This window comes from Aquarana catesbeiana, linkage group LG02, assembly GCF_042186555.1.
Source record: "Aquarana catesbeiana isolate 2022-GZ linkage group LG02, ASM4218655v1, whole genome shotgun sequence".
Taxonomy (NCBI): Eukaryota; Metazoa; Chordata; class Amphibia; order Anura; family Ranidae; genus Aquarana; species Aquarana catesbeiana.
Window position 1 is genome coordinate 104,690,315 of NC_133325.1, and position 18,744 is coordinate 104,709,058.

The 18,744-nt window shown below is 41.8% G+C and overlaps 1 protein-coding gene across 9 annotated transcripts in view; it reads right to left on the reverse strand.

Moving 5' to 3' along the window:
* NBEA (neurobeachin) overlaps positions 1 to 18,744 on the reverse strand; it is a 919,734-nt gene that overhangs the window by 22,557 nt on the left and 878,433 nt on the right. For all 9 annotated transcript variants that reach the window (XM_073613318.1, XM_073613319.1, XM_073613325.1 and 6 more), the window contains one exon: positions 5,258 to 5,359. In XM_073613318.1, the coding sequence (XP_073469419.1) occupies positions 5,258 to 5,359 (102 nt within the window). The remainder of the gene's footprint in view (positions 1 to 5,257; positions 5,360 to 18,744) is intronic.

The window sequence follows — 18,744 nt, forward strand, 5'->3', positions numbered from 1 at the left end:
AGTATGCATAGTCACGCAGATATCAAGCAATTGTGCTGCAAGTTTGAAAATTACTTGTTAAGCTATTGCTAGACTTGCCAGGCTTCACAAGTTTGTTGTACATGTAGCACCCTCTACTTAGGTAGGTGCTAGAGTTAGGATTTTTGTGAGTGCAGGTAAAATTAGACAGGCCTAGCTAGGCCTGTTTGTTTTGATCTGTGTGGGCTGGGAATGGCTCAGAGTAGGCTGGTGACTCACAGACAGCATCACTTTTCGGTTACCTCCCTCTGGCTTCTAGAGTATTCTAGAAGACAGGAGGGGAAGAGGAGGGGAAGAGAGGTGGAGCTACCTGGGGTGTTCTAAGGAGTCCTGACCAATCCCCAACTTGGATTGGCAGGCCTCCTTACCTTAAATACTTAGAAAATCCCAGCTGGGGAGGAGTTGTCGGGTGGAAGAACTGAGGATGGAGTGCTAGGCTGTCGGGGCCTTTGAGGGCCTGGGACTTGGGTGCAGGAAGGATCTCTTCAAGATTGCATGAAGGAACTGAACAGGAGGCACAGAGAGGAGTCAGAGAGGACAGCAGGAGCTAGTACTGCCGGGTAAGTCTTCAGGAGGAAACCACTGGTGTATGTGTGACCAGGAGGGTTGGTGAGTGGCAGGTAGACGGAAGGACTAGGGAGGCACGCCGAAGAAGACTGGGAGTGTGCAGTCTGGGATGGGTGCAGAGCCAGCAGTAAGGACTGTGAGGTCATGGGCAGTGGAGTCAGGCAGCTGCAGCCAGGAGGGCTGGCATGTCCTGAAGAGGGTTTACTGGGAGCAGTAGTCCACCATAGGACAGCTGGCACTAAAGACTTTCTATTGTATTTTTGCTATTAAAAGGGACCCGCAGTCTCTGCCTACAAACGACATTTCTAGGGCCTGACTGAATCAGTGTTGGGACTAACCATGTGCTAGTTGTGCCTGGAGTTAAGTGTTGTGCAGGACAGAGAGAGGGTAACAGTCTGCAAGCAAGAGATGTGCTGGAGGAGACTGGAGCTGTAAAGTGTACCTAGCTGTCTCAACTGATTGATATCCAATCAACCAATTGTTCGTTCTACTGGGCATCCCGTAGATTCCCATCCCTATCCAAGTTTAAATCCCTCAATAAAAATACAAAAACAAACACATGGACCGTTCATTGTCTCCAAGGTGATTGGGAAGTGAATGCTGGGCTGGGCAGGGTGACGGGTGGACCACAACTTCAGCAGCCCCTACGGGGGTACCGATACATTTGGGGGCTCATTCCAGGACCACCTGATCACGTGTGATTGCCAGCTGTTGCCCCTACTAACCGAGTAAGCGAGCTGTGTTTGTTCCAACCATATTGAGCAATTGAACCCTGGGGAGGACTTGTGTGTTTTGCCTGCTATTCAGAACTGTAAAAATAGGTGTTGTTGCCCCACATTCTATCACTATCCAAAGCTTGCCGCCTCTGTCTTCGCAACATCTCCAAGATACGCCCCTTCCTAACCAATGACACCACAAAGCTTCTAATCCACTCCCTGGTCATCTCCCGCCTTGACTACTGCAACTCCCTCCTCATTGGTTTACCTCTAAATAGGCTATCCCCACTTCAGTCCATCATGAACGCTGCGGCCAGGCTCATCCACCACACAAACCGCTCAGCGTCTGCTACACCCCTCTGCCAATCCCTCCATTGGCTGCCACTCAGTCACCGAATTAAATTCAAGATACTAACTATAACTTACAAAGCCATCCACAACCTGGCCCCTAGCTACATCTCTAACCTAGTCACAAAATACCAACCTAATCGTTCTCTTCGCTCCTCCCAAGACCTCCTGCTCTCAAACTCCCTTGTCACCTCATCCCATGCTCGCCTCCAGGACTTCTCCAGAGCCTCCCCCATCCTCTGGAATGCTCTACCCCAATCCGTCCGATTTTCTCCTACTTTATCCACTTTCAGACGATCCCTGAAAACTCATCTCTTCAGAGAAGCCTATCTGGCCCCCACCTAACAACTGTACATTTATCTTCTCAATCAGCACATCACCCACAGTTATTACCTCTTGTATCTCTTGACCTTCCCTCTTAGATTGTAAGCTCTAAGGAGCAGGGCCCTCTGATTCCTACTGTATCAAATTGTATTGTATTTGTACTGTCTACCCTCAAGTTGTAAAGCGCTACGTAAACTGTTGGCGCTATATAAATACTGTATAATAATAATAATAATAAATAATAATAATAGCAACCAGCAGGAGTCATTGTTAATTATTGCCGCCTGCTACTCAGTGGCCTCAACCAGCACTGGGGCGGACACTTATACTAAATCCTGCAATTCAGTGACTTTTCATCATGTGCTGTCACCCACGGCGATCGCGCCCATGGATTACAAATATGTCCAGTGCTCTGCTAATCCTGGACATTTCTCACTGGATTACAAATATGCCCAGCGCTCTGAACTTTTGCTACAAACTCCTGCTATAAACAGTAAAGTGTGCCTGGAAGTGTTTACTGTTGCCTGGGGTGATTGGAGGAAGCCTGCGGGTGCCTGTGGGCAGGACTCTGTTGCCCTTCAGTGAGACATTGGTTACAAAAGGTATTGTTGCTACTGGCAACCATTGGAAAAGTCAGCGGTCATCTGTCTTCAGTTGCTCAGGCACAGTCGGTGCTGGGCAACATGCCTGGACAAGTTCTGCTAGCATCAGTATGCCTGCAAACATCAGTTCGTCTAACAAGAGGTTACAGCAGCAAGCCCAGGGAGGAGCCTGCCTAACAGTTTCTCAGACACATGCCTGTCTGGAATTTGAGGGGTGGTGTTATGCCCTGGAGGAGACCCAGCGTTCCCTGCTAGCATCAGACACCACAAGGTGAAGGAAGATGGCAGAGGGTGGTCGTCTACTGCCAGCCTTAACATGGTTGCCAGAACTGCCGGAGCGGACACTGGTAGACACTGGAGTCTGATTGGAAATTTGGTTTCCATATTTTTATTTCTGTTGGAAGGATGCTAACCCCCTTTCAACAGAAATTGTGTACAGTGAGTAGTTAGGTGCAAGAGTAGAATGTGTTGTTTTTGTCTTCTTTTAGGGCCCTCTGGGATGGGACAGCTGTCCATGCCTTCCGGTTGGAGACAAGAATTCTTGCGGATGGAGTGTCTTTCTTGAGGGAGAGATGCTCTGGTCCAGATGTGTATATACTGTTAGCTGCGGGGACCTGTAGTTAGAAGTGCCTTATCCATTCTGTACAGATGTAAATACCTATCAGAAATGTATATATTTCTATTTATGTATGTAATTTATTTGTACAGTTCCCCAGTTCCCCAAGTTATTTCCCATTCCCCCTTCCATTTTATCTTATAGGGTGCTCCTGCCATTTTTGTAAAAGCAGAATCAAGCTGAGGGACCAGCAGGATTCTGGTGGGGGGTGAATGTAGCACCCTCTACTTAGGTAGGTGCTAGAGGTGACATTTTTGTCAGTAAGATTTTTGTCAGTGCAGGTACATTTAGGCAGGCCTAGCTGGAAGCTAGAGCCAGCAGTAAGGACTGTGATGTCGCGGGCAGTGGAGTCGGGCAGCAGCAGCCAGGGGGGCTGGCAGGGCCTGAAGAGGGCTTCCTGGGAGCAGTAGTCAACCATAGGACAGCTAGCACTAAAGACTTTATATTCTATTTTTGCTACACTAAAAGGGACCAGCCTTTCTAGGGCCTGACTGAGTCAGTGTTGGGCCTAACCATGTGCTAGCTGTGCCTGGAGTTAAATGTTGTGCAGGAGAGAGAGTAACAGTCTTTAAGCAAGAGATGTGCTGGAGGAGACTGGGGCTGTAAAGTGTACCTAGTTGTCCCAACTGATTGATATTCAATCAACCAATTGTTTGTTCTACTGGTCATCCCATATATGCCCATCCCTAACCAAGTTCAAATCTCTCAATAAAAATACAAAAAAACAAGTATATGGACTGTTAATTGTCTTCAAGGTGATTGGGAAGTGAATGCTGGGTTGGGCAGGGTGACGTGTGGATCAATAACAATACAAAAACAAGCACATGGACTGTTCGTTGTCTCCAAGGTGATTGGGAAGTGAATGCCGGGTTGGGCAGGGTGACGTGTGCAAGTCCACATTACATGACTCCAGATTAACTTTCTTTGCAAACATTCTGCAAGTTCAGGTTCAGTTATGATGTGCAATAGTCATCCCACCACAGGGGCCACTGTGATTTGCAGAGCTCTTGCTGTAGACTCACCACTGCAACTTTGCTCTTGCTAAAGATTTGCCACGCAAATTTGCTACAAATTGGAAAAGTGTCAACTAGAAATTGTGCTTCAAGCGCTCTGCAAGTGTATAACTTGCCTGTGAAAATGTGCAGCAAGTTAACAGACTTCCAGTTCAACACTAATGCCCCGTACACACGGTCGGACATTGATCGGATATTCCGACAACAAAATCCATGGATTTTTTTCCGGCAGATGTTGGCTTAAACTTGTCTTGCACACACACGGTCACACAAAGTTGTCGGAAAATCCGATCGTTCTGAACGTGGTGACGTAAAACACGTACGTCGGGTCTATAAACGGGGCAGTAGCCAATAGCTTTCGTCTCTTAATTTATTCTGAGCATGCGTGGCACTTTGTGCGTCGGATTTATGTACACACGATCGGAATTTCCGACAACGGATTTTGTTGTCGGAAAATTTTATAGCCTGCTCTCAAACTTTGTGTGTCGGGAAATTCCGATGGAAAATGTGTGATGGAGCCCACACACGGTCGGATTTTCCGACAACAAGGTCCTATCACACATTTTCCGTCGGAAAATCCGACCGTGTGTACAGGGCATACCACAAATTTGTGGCAAGTTATCCTTGCCATCTGGGTACTAGTCTATCTTGGAAATGATTAAAAGGGGGTGGCTACATTTCTACCGTGGGACCATGAAGAAAGAACATTGTTACCCGCTGACAGCAGCAAAAAATGTAAAAAAATCTGGTGGAGGCTTATTCATCCTCAACATCAGCACCCATGTTTTCAAAAACTACAATGGCACTTGAAAATGCAATTTCACATTTTTGATAAATTGAAATGGTAAAGCAGGTTCACAGCAGTTCACAAACTTAGTAAAAACACTTAATTGTGTAACATGTCCCAATAGGTTTGCACGGGCTCCTAATGCATTGTAACTTTGCTGGAAGCCATGTTGCCTGTGTACAACCTCTTAAAGTTAACATGGATCCATTTTTTTCTTAACTTTCATCAATATAATGCTGAATAAAAATGATACAATATGAACAAACCTTTAGCTCCACTGATGACGAGACCCAGTTCAGCACATACTGATACACAGACAACTTCATGGTCATGGCCAGTCAGGACGGCCCTGGGAGCTGGGTAATCACCTGAAATATTGGAGGTAAAAAACATTTAAGACCATAAAAGAGTCAGAATACATACAAAAGGATATTTTTTTTCCTGTAATAGAATATTAGTTATAAAACCACACTTTGATCTAAAGAACAAATATATGTAATTTTAGTTATGGAAAATACACAGTTTAAGGCAATCCTAAAGTGATTCTAAAGGAAAGAATTAAAAATAAAAAAAGGAAAAAATAACAATTACCTGCTCAGAGCAGCCCTGATCCTCTTCTTTTTGCATACCCCGCCAGTGGGTCTGGCTCTTTCCCCCAGCCAAGTGCCCCCAATAGCAAGCCTCTTGCTATGGGGGCACTCAAACAGGCTTGAGCCACACTCTGTATGTCCATTCACACACAGAGCGAGGCTCGGCTTGCCCCTCGCTCTCTCCTCATTGGTTCACTGGCAGTGATTGACAGCAGCAGGAGCCAATTTCTCCTGCTTCTGTGTGAGCCAATGAGGAGAGAGAGACCCGGGAGAGCCGCTGCTCTCATGCACATTACTGGATCGAGATGGGGCTTGGGTAAGTATTAGGGGGGGACTGCAGGGGGAGCTGCACCTAAAAGGTTTTTTATCATAAAGTCTCTTTTTTTTCCTCTTAAAAATAACAAACATGTTACATTTATCTGCTCTGTGTGGTGGTTTTGCATAGAGCAGCCTGGATCCTCCTTTTCTCGGGTCCATCTTCAGCTCTCCTGGCCACTCCCCTCGCTGAGTGCCCCCACGGCAGGCAGCTTGGTATGGGGGCACCTGAGCCGAGCCGCAGCTCTGTGTGTCCCGCCCCCACTCTCATCATTGGCTCACTAACTTTGACAGCAGCAGAAGCCAATGTCTCTCCGCTGCTGCCTCAGCCAATGAGGAGGAGAGTCCTGGGCAGCAGAGTCTCTTGTGCAACATCGCTGGATAGAGATGGGCTCAGGTAAGTATTGGGGGGGCTGAGGGGGGCTGCTGTATACAAAAGGCTTTTATCTTAATGCATAGTTAATACAGTAAGACAAAAAAACTTTTGCCTTTACAATCACTTTATGCATTAAGGTGAAAAACCTTCTGTGCTTCAGACCCCCGCTACCCTTTTTCTTACCTGAACCTGATCGTTCCATCGACGAGCATGAGCCCAGAGGCTCCAGCCCCTGTCTCGGGTCCTCATTGGATAGATTGATAGCTGCAGGAGCCATTGGCTTCCGCTGCTGTTAATCAAATCCAGTGACAGGGGAGCTGGGGGCGGGGCCGAGTACTGCAGGCTGTGTCAATGGACACAGCAATGATTCGGGTGCCCCCCATGGAAAGCAGCACTCCATGGGGGCACCCGATGAAGAGGAGGGCCCAGGAGCGCCGCCAGGGCACCCCAGAAAAGAAAAATTGGGGCTGCTCTGTGCAAAACCCTGCACAGAGCAGGTAAGTATAACATGTTTGTTATTAAAAAAATAAATAAATAAATAATCTTTACAATCACTTTAATGCATAGAATGCATTAAGGTAAAAAACCTCAAAACCTTTAGAACCACTTTAAATCACAAACCATAAAATGATAAATATATGGCAAGAAAACCACACAATCTGCTGGGTATACAGAACCAAAAGATATTCCAGTAGTAATGCAAACATTGCTTTAGAAACATCAATCTTTAGCACTCAAGTTGTGCCGACTTGTGACCCTAAACGTGTACGTATGAAATGCATTATTTACCCTGTTTCAGTCTGTGCTTGTTCTTTAACCCCCCCCACCATACCCCCATATGTCTGTGTGAAATTACATGCATGTTCCATTGCTTGCATTTACAGTACAGAATTAATATGCAAGATCAAAAAGGCCGCTGTAAACACAATCCCAGAGATAAGACAATGGCTGAAGCATAAAGGACAAAAAACGTTTCATCCTTCCAAGGGACAGATGCCAAGCACTGCAACAATCATTCAAAATTCAGCAACGCATACTGTCACATCCTAAATGATAGATGTAGCACAAGGCTAAAGGCTAAGAAACAAAAAAGGGCTTCAGGTGAAGAGAATCTACAGGGAATTGAAACCTCATTGCTGCTAGCTTAACCAATTCAGCAAAAGTGTGGCTTTCTAAATATCCAGAGGGTCAGATGGGGACAGTACAATAGTATATTGTAACGCACTAAACAATAGCAAACATAATTCTAACACAGGTCACAAAAGTTTAAAATATGCTTATATGAGGTTTATAATAATATAAATACTGTTACATCATACGTAGAAAACAATCTGTGATGATGTTAAGAGAATGACTGAGATGAATGTGTATACAGTATAACAGTATACAGTTATTTGTCATTAAAGTGTCTTTCATAAGAAATGTTTTTCGGAAGCAAGTCTGCAGGTTACGCATGCATTTGCAAATGTGTGCAAACGAAACCCCTGTTTTTAACGCAAATACATGCGTAAGGTTGCAGGCTTACCTGCTCTCTATCTATCCATTATCATGCATGTGCTTCTTCTATGGAGGCTCTCAAAAATATATAGAATTAGGACTGCAGATAATACGGAGTGGATCTGCAGCTTACACATGTACGTATTTGCAAATGTGTGCAAATGAAACCCCTGTTTTTAACACAAAATGTTAGACAAAATAATTTGATTGGTTGCAGACTGGTTGATAAGTTGAGCTGGGAATCTTCTTTGGGTTTATTTGACAAGCGGTGCCCTTCCATTTGCTCCTTGCTGTGAAGGCCAGTTATAGGTGGGGGCACTGCCCATTTATTTATACTGAAATGGGATAATACAGATAGTTCTTTATGAAGCACCATCTGACAAATAAGGACCACAAAGCATAACATTTGCTAGGATATATATTTGCAATATGCAGGAAGATACAGCATCTCCTAAGGCAGACAGTCCCTTTAGACAAGGCAGTAATTCACACTTAGATGCTGAAGCCCACACCTTTGGCGAGTATCCTGTTGGAAGGAAAGTAATGAGAAATGTCAGGTGAAGTCCCAGGATCAATGAAATTTCAGACACTGGGGACGGAACATGAATAGCATTGATCCTTTTAAAGAACACCAGTCAGAGGCTGAACATAATGTATTGCACAGAAAGGCTTTGGAGGATAAGCAGGCGAGTCTTATATACCTACCTGACAAAAAATTCAATCAGCCTTGTAGCACGCGATGCCTGCTCCTTCCTTTAGTCAGCTTTCAAGGCAGAGGCTGCTTCCAATTAAAGTGTGCAAATTAATTTTTATCACTTTCAAATTAGTTTCTGGATTTGTGAAAAGCTTGTTTTTCAGAGAAGGCTTTTTGTTCGCTCCTTCTGCTGTGCCAGGGCATCATCTGCCAGTGACACGTTGGGTGAATTATTAGCTCTGTGTATGACTCGTATGCTCTTTAATAGAAGAAGTCTGTCTCCTCCATAACTGGACTGAAAATATAATTTCCTAATGCTATTTCTAAGACAATAGACAAGCAATAGTAATGTTTACCACGTAAAACAATGGCCAATAAAAAAAAATCATTAAAAATTAAAACTAGTCTTGCACTGCCCGATTTACTGCAGGAATAGGAAAATAAAGGCACCCCAACGCTATCTGCCAAAATAATCGGGGTACGTTTCCATGGAGTAACCGGGGAGCGTACAGGAAGAGAGATGTGTGCGATGCCCTGTACAAAAGCCTTAACTAGTCTGTCTTGATGGCATCCAAGGCCAGATGGTGATCTAGACAAGGACAGGATGTGTCCCACAGCAACCGGTTTTCATGAACTCATTAAGTTCTCTATCAGCAAGTAATACTGGTAAGTATTTATTAATGAGGTCTTTGATCTGATTGAATTCCTGTGAATAAGTGGTCACAAAAGTTGTAATTCCATCCCCTTTATTTTTATATTTATTTTTCCCTCGTCGGGCATTTACCGAAAGATCGCTCCTATCTCTCGCATAGATCATGTCAATGGCTGTCTCTATATCCAGAGATTTGTAACATCGTGCTGTAAGCCTAGAAGCAACAATGTCACACTCCTGGGAAAAGCTCTTAATATTAGTGCAGTTACGTTTGGTTCTGGTAAATTCACCCATTGGCACTGATTGTATTGTGTGTGCCGGGTGACAGCTGGTAGCTAATAAAAGGGAATTCCCTGCACACTCCTTAAGATAGGTCCTTGTATGTACACTTCCATCCTGATGATCCAATGTACAGACTTGCTATGATATACTGCACTAAATTCCAAATTCAAGGAATTATCATTGACATAAGCAATAAAAGAATCAATTTCCTCCATAGAACCTCCCCATACTAGGAGCAGGTCATCTAAATATCAATCATACCATTATACTCAATACTTTGGGGTGAGCAGACTTAGCATAGCAATGATCAAATGAAACTTTAGCCAAGGACATCTCATCCTGATTCGATTCCTCAGAAGGAGAGTTTGGATCATCCTCATCTACCACCTCCACAAAGTGTCTGCAGGCAGGGTAAAGTCAGAAAATTACCAAAAGAGGGGAGACTAAAGGGGCTTGCTTGCATCCCCTGTTATCTACATCCTCTAAGAGGACCAAAATTCTATCCATGAAATTGGACAATGCTAAAAAAATTCCTGCCTAGGTAAGTAGTAGGAAGGTTAATTGTCCTGCAGAGCTCAGGCTGGAAGAGGGATGAGCAGCACAAAGTCAGTGGTGCTCCAATGCTCATGTCCTTACAAAGGACATCCTGATAAAAAAAAAAGGGAGCAGAAAGATGAGCCCAGCAGTCTGCTTTTTCTCCTTTTACAGTCTAGTCACAGGCAGGGAGGTGGGGAGGAGACCTAAGTGTTACTTAACTGCAGTGGAGAAAAATCAGGTCTCCTGCCCTGCCTTTGCTAGGTAATTAAGCTCCCATATATGTGTTTCATCTGTGTATTTGGCGATTAGCCTGGAGTTTAGCTATCAAGTGAGGTCATATCAAGTGGCTGCTGCCCAGACTGTGAGCTACAATTCTTTAAAAAGTTTATATAACCATAAGAGTAATAATATCTGACAGGTGAAAAAGCACACAGTGTACTACATTCTAAATATGATGATAAAAGTAAATGTGCCTCTGGATTAAATTTGCGTTCAGACAGAATGATCTTAACATTAAATACTATGCCCATATGGCCAAACCTTTTACAGACTAAATTGGTCTGTATGGCCAAACCTTTTACAGACCTTGATCTGATCTTTCAGTAGGCCCACAGAAGTGAACTTATGAACAATGTTTGCAGGTGTAGTCATGGCATGAATGCCGTCATTGCATGACTGTATCTTCCACCTGATGTTCAGCTTTTTATGTCACCTGTACTCAGAGTACATTTGATAACAGGAAAAAATATATATCTAAAGCTGCCTATTCTCTTTGTGAACTGCATAACATATGTGTTGAGATCGGTAGGTAACATCAGGATATTATGCAACTGCTAAAGGGCAAATTGACTGACTATAATACTTGGAGGCAGTACAGAAGATTCTTAAAGCAAGACTCTGTGATTAGTGAGGATTTCCAGTAGTAAATTATTATCTCGAACATTGTTGAAATCCAGGAGACCTCACCACTTCCACTTTCCCACATTCCCCTGGGGAGGCGGAGAGCATCACGTATGTGGACTTAAATGTCAATGTTTATTGATCCCGGCATCACTTATTGAGACAACCTAAAGTTCAATATTCTGTTAGAAAACAATTTATCTTCATAAAGTGTTCACACAATCACTATGTGTCCATCTGAGCAAAACCTGATTGCTGTAGAGAAATAAAGATTATTTCTATAGCTATCAATGACAAAACCATTACAACACTATGAAAATATAGCTATGAAAATACTTTAAATGTCCTTGTAGTAAGTAGCATACCTTCAAACAAAATCATAAATACACTTAAAGTGGTTGTAAAGGCAGAAGGTTTTTATCTTAATGCATTATACGCATTAATGTAAAAAGCCTTCTGTGTGCAGCAGGCCCCCCTAATACTTACCTGAGCCCCATCTCTATCCAGCGATGTTGCAGGAGTGTCTCAGCTGCCCGGGACTCCCCTCCTCATTGGTTGAGACAGCAGTGGGGCACCATTGGCTCCCGCTGTTGTCAATAAGGTGAGAAAGGGGACAGGGCTGGGCCATGGCTCCATGTCTGAATGAACACACGGAGCAGTGACTCGGCTCGGGTGCCCCCATAGCAAGCTGCTTGCTGTGGGGGCCCTCAACAGGAGGGAGGGGAGCACCGAAGAGGGATTCGAGAAGAGGAGGATCTGGGCTGCTCTGTACAAAACCACTGCACAGAGCAGGTAAGTATAACATGTTTGTTATTTTTAACTAAAAAAAGAAATGAGACTTTACAATTACTAACCACTAGCCGACCAGCCGCCGTCATTATACGGCGGCAGGTTGGCTCTTCTGCACAAATTGTCGTAGCTGTACGTCTGCTCACGCAAGCGTGATAGCAGGGGGGCACCAGTGTTAATTTAGTCGACTAAAACATTTTAATCGACTAAAATGACTAAAACATTTTAGTCGACTAAATTAATACTATTTTAGTTGACTAAAATACGACTAAAACTAAAACAATTGAGATGACTAAAATATGACTAAAACTAAAAGCCATTTTAGTCAAAAGACTATGACTAAAACTAAATTGCAATTACTAAAATGTACTGGAGATTTTAGTCGACTAAAACGTAGGACATTTTAGTCGACTAAAATGTACTGGAGATTTAGTCAACTAAATACGACTAAAACTAAAACAATTGCAGAAGACTAAAATGGGACTAAAACTAAAATGCCATTTTAGTCCTAAGACTAAAATTAACACTGGGGGGCACCCGTTGCACGAGCGTGCCCATGGGTCGGGTGGACTCGACAGTGATTCCTGTTCTGACAGAGAACATGTCAGAGTTTTACAGTTGTAGATCACATGACAGTGATCTCATTCATGTCCCTGGCAGCCCACCCCCCTATAGTTAGAACACACATGAGGGAACACATTTAACCCCTTCATCACTCCCTAGTGTTAACCCCTTCCCTGCCAGTGACATTAACACAGTAGTCAGTGGCTATTTATAGCACTGATTGCTGTATAAATGTCAATGGTCCCAAAAAAGTGTTCGATCTATCCGCCGCAATGTCGCAGTCCCGCTAAAAATCGCAGATTGCCGTAAAAAATCTCTAGTAAAAAATAATAAAAATGCCACAAATCTACCCCCTATTTTGTAGACACTTTAACTTTTGCGCAAACCAATCAATATACACCTATTGTGTTTTTTTAACCTAAAATACGTAGAATACATATCGGCCTAAACTGATGAATACATTTTTTTTTCATATTTTTTTTGAATATGTATTATAGCAAAAAAAAATGTTTTCAAAATTGTCGCTCTTTGTTTATAGCACAAAAAATAAAAACCACAGAGGTGATCAAATACCACCAAAAGAAAGCTCTATTTGTGGGGAAAAAAAGGATGACAATTTTGTTTGGGTACAGCATTGCACGACCGCATAATTAGCAGTTAAAGAGACACAGTGCCGTAATCGCAAAAAATGGCCTGAAGTGGTTAATAAGAGCAATTTCCTGCCAAAGACAACAGCAGTACATATATAAAAAGAGGTTTGGCCACTATACAATTTAAGCACTTGATTCCCAACTGTGAATTGCCTTAGTCTTGGTGATCAATTCATTTCCTATTGAGGGAACATTTATTAGCACTTCTATTACATTTGGATCACTTATATACATATTTTGTCAAATTGCTTTTTAGGTCTCTTATTTTCTACAAATTTATTTTACTGTATGGAGAAACGTGTTATACAAGTATTATTCTGCTAATACAGTTTGTATTTAAATCCTGCAGAGTATTTGATTTTAAAGTGGTAGTAAACCCTAAATTTAGATTTTTCCTAAAGGTAAGCTTACCTGTAGGTTAAATTAATATCTCCTAAACGTGCACTGTTTTAGGAGACATGTGCCTGGTTGTCAGCCGGTGGCTTCACCAGCGCATGCACTCTGAAGGAGCAGCATACCCGTGCCGTTCCATGAGGCCGTGACTCCCTTGAGCATGGGACGAGTGACGTCATTGCGGCTCACCCATTCAAGTGGAGGGCATCAATTTATGGTGATTCTTTCATACAGTGGTAGTATGCAATGCATACTAGCAGATTATGCCTTTACCTTGCAGGGAGAAAGTTTTTTTTTTTTACTACCGCTTTAAACATAGCATGTTTGTTTTTTCCCCCCCATGTGCTATACAGTACATATATATGTAATATCACATGGGAAAACACATGTATGTAATATTATACTTGTTTGTATAAAATTTGGTATGTACTCATTGAACCCAGGTTAAAACTATCGGGGTTACCCCACACACTGCTTGGTGTAATGTTCTCTGGGTGCTCATAAATGGGTTAAGGTTTTAGTAATTTATCAAGTATTCTCTACATTGCTGTTTGATAGGCGCTATTCAGTTGTGTGACCTATTTTGGTTTATCTGGTTTATTTTTAATTCTTTATATTAAAGGGTTAGCATCACAATTAAACTTGAATTGACTTCTTTTCAAGGAGTTTTTTTTTTTTTGTATTTACAGCGGCAGTAAGAAAACAAACTGTTACATGTGAATCTTGCAATAAATACGAATACAGAGATTCACAATAAACACACCTCAAAGTACGCACAAAAAGTGAGAAAGGCAATTAATGAACATGTAAACCTGTAAACAGATGGTTGGACAGAAAATGATGGTAATCGCAGTTATAAAAATAAATAAAAAATAAAAAGTCAAGAGCAGGTGGATGCATATTAAAAAGCTCCAAATTCCGCAGCAATAGGAAACAACTGGTAGATCTCTCAGACCCCAGAAAGATATGATGGATTACAATGCAGTGCAGGTAAGGAGAAGGTTACTCTTATTTTGATAAATATCCATTGCAGAGCAGAACTCCCCTTGAGAGAGAAAGAGGAAGGTGTGCTGCGTGCAAATGTGCTGAGAAGGAACAAGCTAGGAGGAGGAGAAGGAAAAAGTACATTGAGCAGAGAGATGACCTCCCCATTCCCCTGCTTCTAATTCAGTGTCCAATTAGCAGTCTGGAGATTGGGAAATGACACTACTGTATTATTAATTGTTACAAAAAAAATGGTGTCACTTGCCTGGCTGTGCTTTGTAGCAGGCCTGTGTAACTCTCAGGACAGAATGAATACAGAAGCAAACCCTTTGGCAAGTAAAGCAGCTCCCGTTGTGTTTTGACTCTGTGAAATTAGCAGTTTGCCTAGAGTTCATCTTTATGTGTTAGAATGCAGGGTAATTGTTAAGGTGAAGGATTTTAAGGGTTATAGTAAGGATTAAAGTGTTTGTTACCCTAAAAATAAAAAATAAAAAATGGATCCTGTTGCCTTAAAGCACGATTAACAGAACAGGCCCTTTCTATAATCTAAAATACCTGGCTGATTCTGTCTGGTGTTTATCGGTGTATAACACTCGCTTTTTTCCCCCTAGAATCAGGGGAAAATTGTGGGTGCGTGTTATACGCAGAACCGCTGCCTCGGAGGGGAAGCAGGGACCGAGCGCCGCCGAAATAGTGCAGAGTGTACTGTGTACTCGGCTCGGCTCGCAGTCACGCCCAGTCCCACCTCCTAGCCTTTACGTCCCACCATTGGACTGGTCTTGTGTCCATCATAGGAGCCGGGCCAAGGGGCGGGACTGGGCAGGACTACTAGTGGAGCCGAGAGGAGACGAATACACAGGACATCCGGCTCTGTCTATCTCGGCGGCGCAATAATTTAAAAGATCATGCTGCAATTTTGGGCAAGGCTGCAGATGGACACTTGGGCAAGGCTGCAGATGGACACTGGGCAAGGCTGCAGATGGACACTGGGCAAGGCTGCAATGATGGCCACGCTGCAGATGAACACTGATAAGGCAACTTTAATGGGCATTTAAAATGTAAGTACGTTTTTCCTTAAACTTCCCTCCTAAACTTCGGGTGCGTGTTATACGCCGATAAATACGGTAATTATATCTCCGCTCTCCAATCCCCTAGACAAAAATGAATAGTTAACCTGTGCAGCACGGTTTAAAAAAAATTATATTATATCTCCGCTCTCCAATCCCCTAGACAAAAATGAATAGTTAACCTGTGCAGCACGGTTTAAAAAAAAATTGACCAGAGTACAGCTTTATGAGATCGGGTTGGGAGAGGATTGAGTGTTAGGGTAAGGCTAGCAGGGAAAGAATTAACATTTGGGACATATTTTGGGCAGTGATCTATTTCATTATCCAGTTCAAAATACATATTTATATATAGCATAACAATACTGTACTAAATGACTTCATAAAATTAAATGTAAGCATCATTAAATTAAGTCAGAACACTGATAATATGATTAATATCTTTAGTTGAGTTCATCACCGCACTCAGCTATCTTAGGCAAGCTCATTCAGGTATGATGATTTATGTGCCCTATCAATTTATATGTGCATTTTAAACAATCCTGAATAAAAATGTTTTGAACACACAACATGCATGAAACTACCTGTCATTTACTAATTGGATGCACTGAAGCCAAAAACAGATAATTAGTTGTCTCAGTTGTTTTAGAAGGAAAAAAAAAAATAGAAAAACCTTCAAAAATATCACGTCTAACACATAGCTCAGTCAATTATAATAAGCTATCAGGATTTTTCCACATAATTCATAGTCTATCTCTAATCTGAACCTCTGGATGACAGCTTCTGAAATGTAATCCTTTACTGAGTGTATCTTCAGTGTATCTTTTTTTTCATGCTCATCCTAATGATGTTAACTAATTGGATTTAACCTAGATTGTGCATCTTGCTATCATTTATTTTCATCTAACAAGCTCCAGTTTGCTTGAAGAATAGTTGTTTAATGAAGCTGGTAAGCAGGAAGTGCATTGTCTGCTGTAATTCTATACACCCACTTCTATTTCTCCATGTCTTTATATGCAATACGTATGCGGTTTTACTTCAGATTTTTGGCCAGATTGAGTAATTTTACATTTAATCTGGTAAGAGTTGTCCCATATATAATATACGCAGTCCTGGCCAATCATTATTAAACAAGGCATCAAAAAGTTGGCATGGAAAATACAGCAGCATTATAAGTGCACCTGCTCTTGTATGCAGTCAATTTGTTCTTTACACCATTCTGAAGTTTGCAGGGGTACAAATTAAACACACACTTACAAATCAGTTAAATTGAGGTCACCCAAGTACAAGCATAAGCTGGGTAAGCTGGTTCAACCTTAATGCTCATATGTAAAGGAACCTATATACACAGGAAAGACTTGTCTTACAATCCAAATTTATCTTATGCCATTGTGTATCATGTATATATATATATATATCGCTCATGCAGTAATACAAAAGAATGGACTGTGTATGAATACCAGACTAGCAGTGACTGTAATGAAGTCAGTCTGCCAAATAGAAAAATGGTCCTATTTTCTCTGCCAAATATGTAAGATAAAGTGGTACAGCACTTGTTCCTCTATGGACAGCTGTGGCCTTATAGCTGTACTAGGCAGAGGATGCTCATATCAAATGACAAACCCATTGAGGTTTAAAGAGATGATAAGAAGCCTATTTGTACCTGTATATACTATGTCTAAAGGATGATGCAGAGATTAAACAGGAAAAAGCTGTGTGCTTAAAAAAGTAGATGTTTTTTGTAAATCTTCTCTTTTTTAATACATTTTAACAAACAGGAAAACATCCATAAAACATTCTGATACAAGTTATGAAACATAATAAAACAAAAGAAATAGAATGGGTGGTAATGCCTATAATGATGACTTAGGCCGGCCATACATGATTCAAACCGTTACTGGGCAGGCAGAATGTACCAAGTTGATCTATCGATCAACTTGGGTACAACCAGCCAGCCAAATTCTCTTGTGAATATTGCTAGCAACTGCTATAGCTACTAGCAATAATCACTGGCTTCCCCCGCCAGGAAAAGACAATTGCTGATTCCCCTGTCAACGTAGTCTGCGTTGATAGGGGAATCGTGCAAATTTCTTTGCAGGAAAATATTTTGCACCGTTTATGGCCAGCCTTATATTGACAGAAACTATAATCTTGTGCCCAACTGATCTATACATTTCTATAATCCTATAATAAATCAAGTTCTTCATGACTTGGACAGATTAATATAATCAAAATGGATACACAATATTCCCTAAAATATTATACATACAAGCCACCCCCATCTCCCTCTCCACTTGACTTTCATAAATTATTCACCAAATCAGGACATTTATATATGGAAATATAAAAATACAAGATATATAAGCATGTTCTTGTCCTGCTAAAATATAGAGTTGGATTTTCAGTGCCGGATAGGGATACTCTTGGCCTCTCAAACAGACAAGAGTAACCTCCTATTGTTGATCTAATGTATTTTTAATCTGACCATACACTGATCAAAATTTGTCTCGTTACGTGAATAGAGAAATCTGTTAACATTTAGTTATACAGCCGACGCCATTATTGCTAGAAACTGATTAAAAAGAGACCTCTTGCCAGATGGGCATGTAAACTAGATTCTCTTTATCTGAGGGGACAAATGCTTTCCCAAGACAAAGACATAAATGATAACTTCCAAATCACATGGTGTGCCTGGGTATACTAATAAATTAATAATAATTAATAAAGTATTCTGAATACTACAAGCATACTGAAGGTACAGTATTGTTTACTTGATGGCATTGGCACCCACTGGGGTTGAAACTTGACTGCTTTTTTTCACTCTTTATCTTAGGAGTTTGTCCCTCTTTTTAGGATGGTAACCCTCCTATACGACCTCCTATTAGGTCCTAACTGATCACTTCAGGCTTGCTTGTTTTGCAGGTATAGCTGTTTAAAACATTAAAAATAGGAGTCTATACTGTTTAAAATCTAGTACTGCACTGTCTCATCCTGCTCTGCACATGCTCAGTTGCACTCTATTCTTGGCACTGTCTGCCTAAAATCAGAGCCACTAGAGGCCGATCACCTGAAATCTTTAAGATTTACTGTTGCTGAAGAGGAAAAAAAGCAACAGGAATGACACAGACTGTGCGGAGGGAACACAGATTAGGGAGGGAGAAAATAAAAGCAGGAGATCTGTCATTGCAAACTCTGCTGCCAAGGAGACACAAAAGCGTTAAACATACAAAGATAGTGTTTTATTTTTTTCTCCTCTCTCATGGGCAGATCTGTGAGCTTCAGCACTGTAAAGCTTCTGTCAGCCTTCCTCTCTAACTTGCCAAGACATACAATCAAGGCTGGAAATGCACATATTTTAATTGAAGAAAGTGACATATAGTTTTTGAGACCATAGAGAAGGGAGAGATTCCAATAAGGAAGTGTACATATTCGCAAGCACACCATGGATCTACAATCACCATCCAAA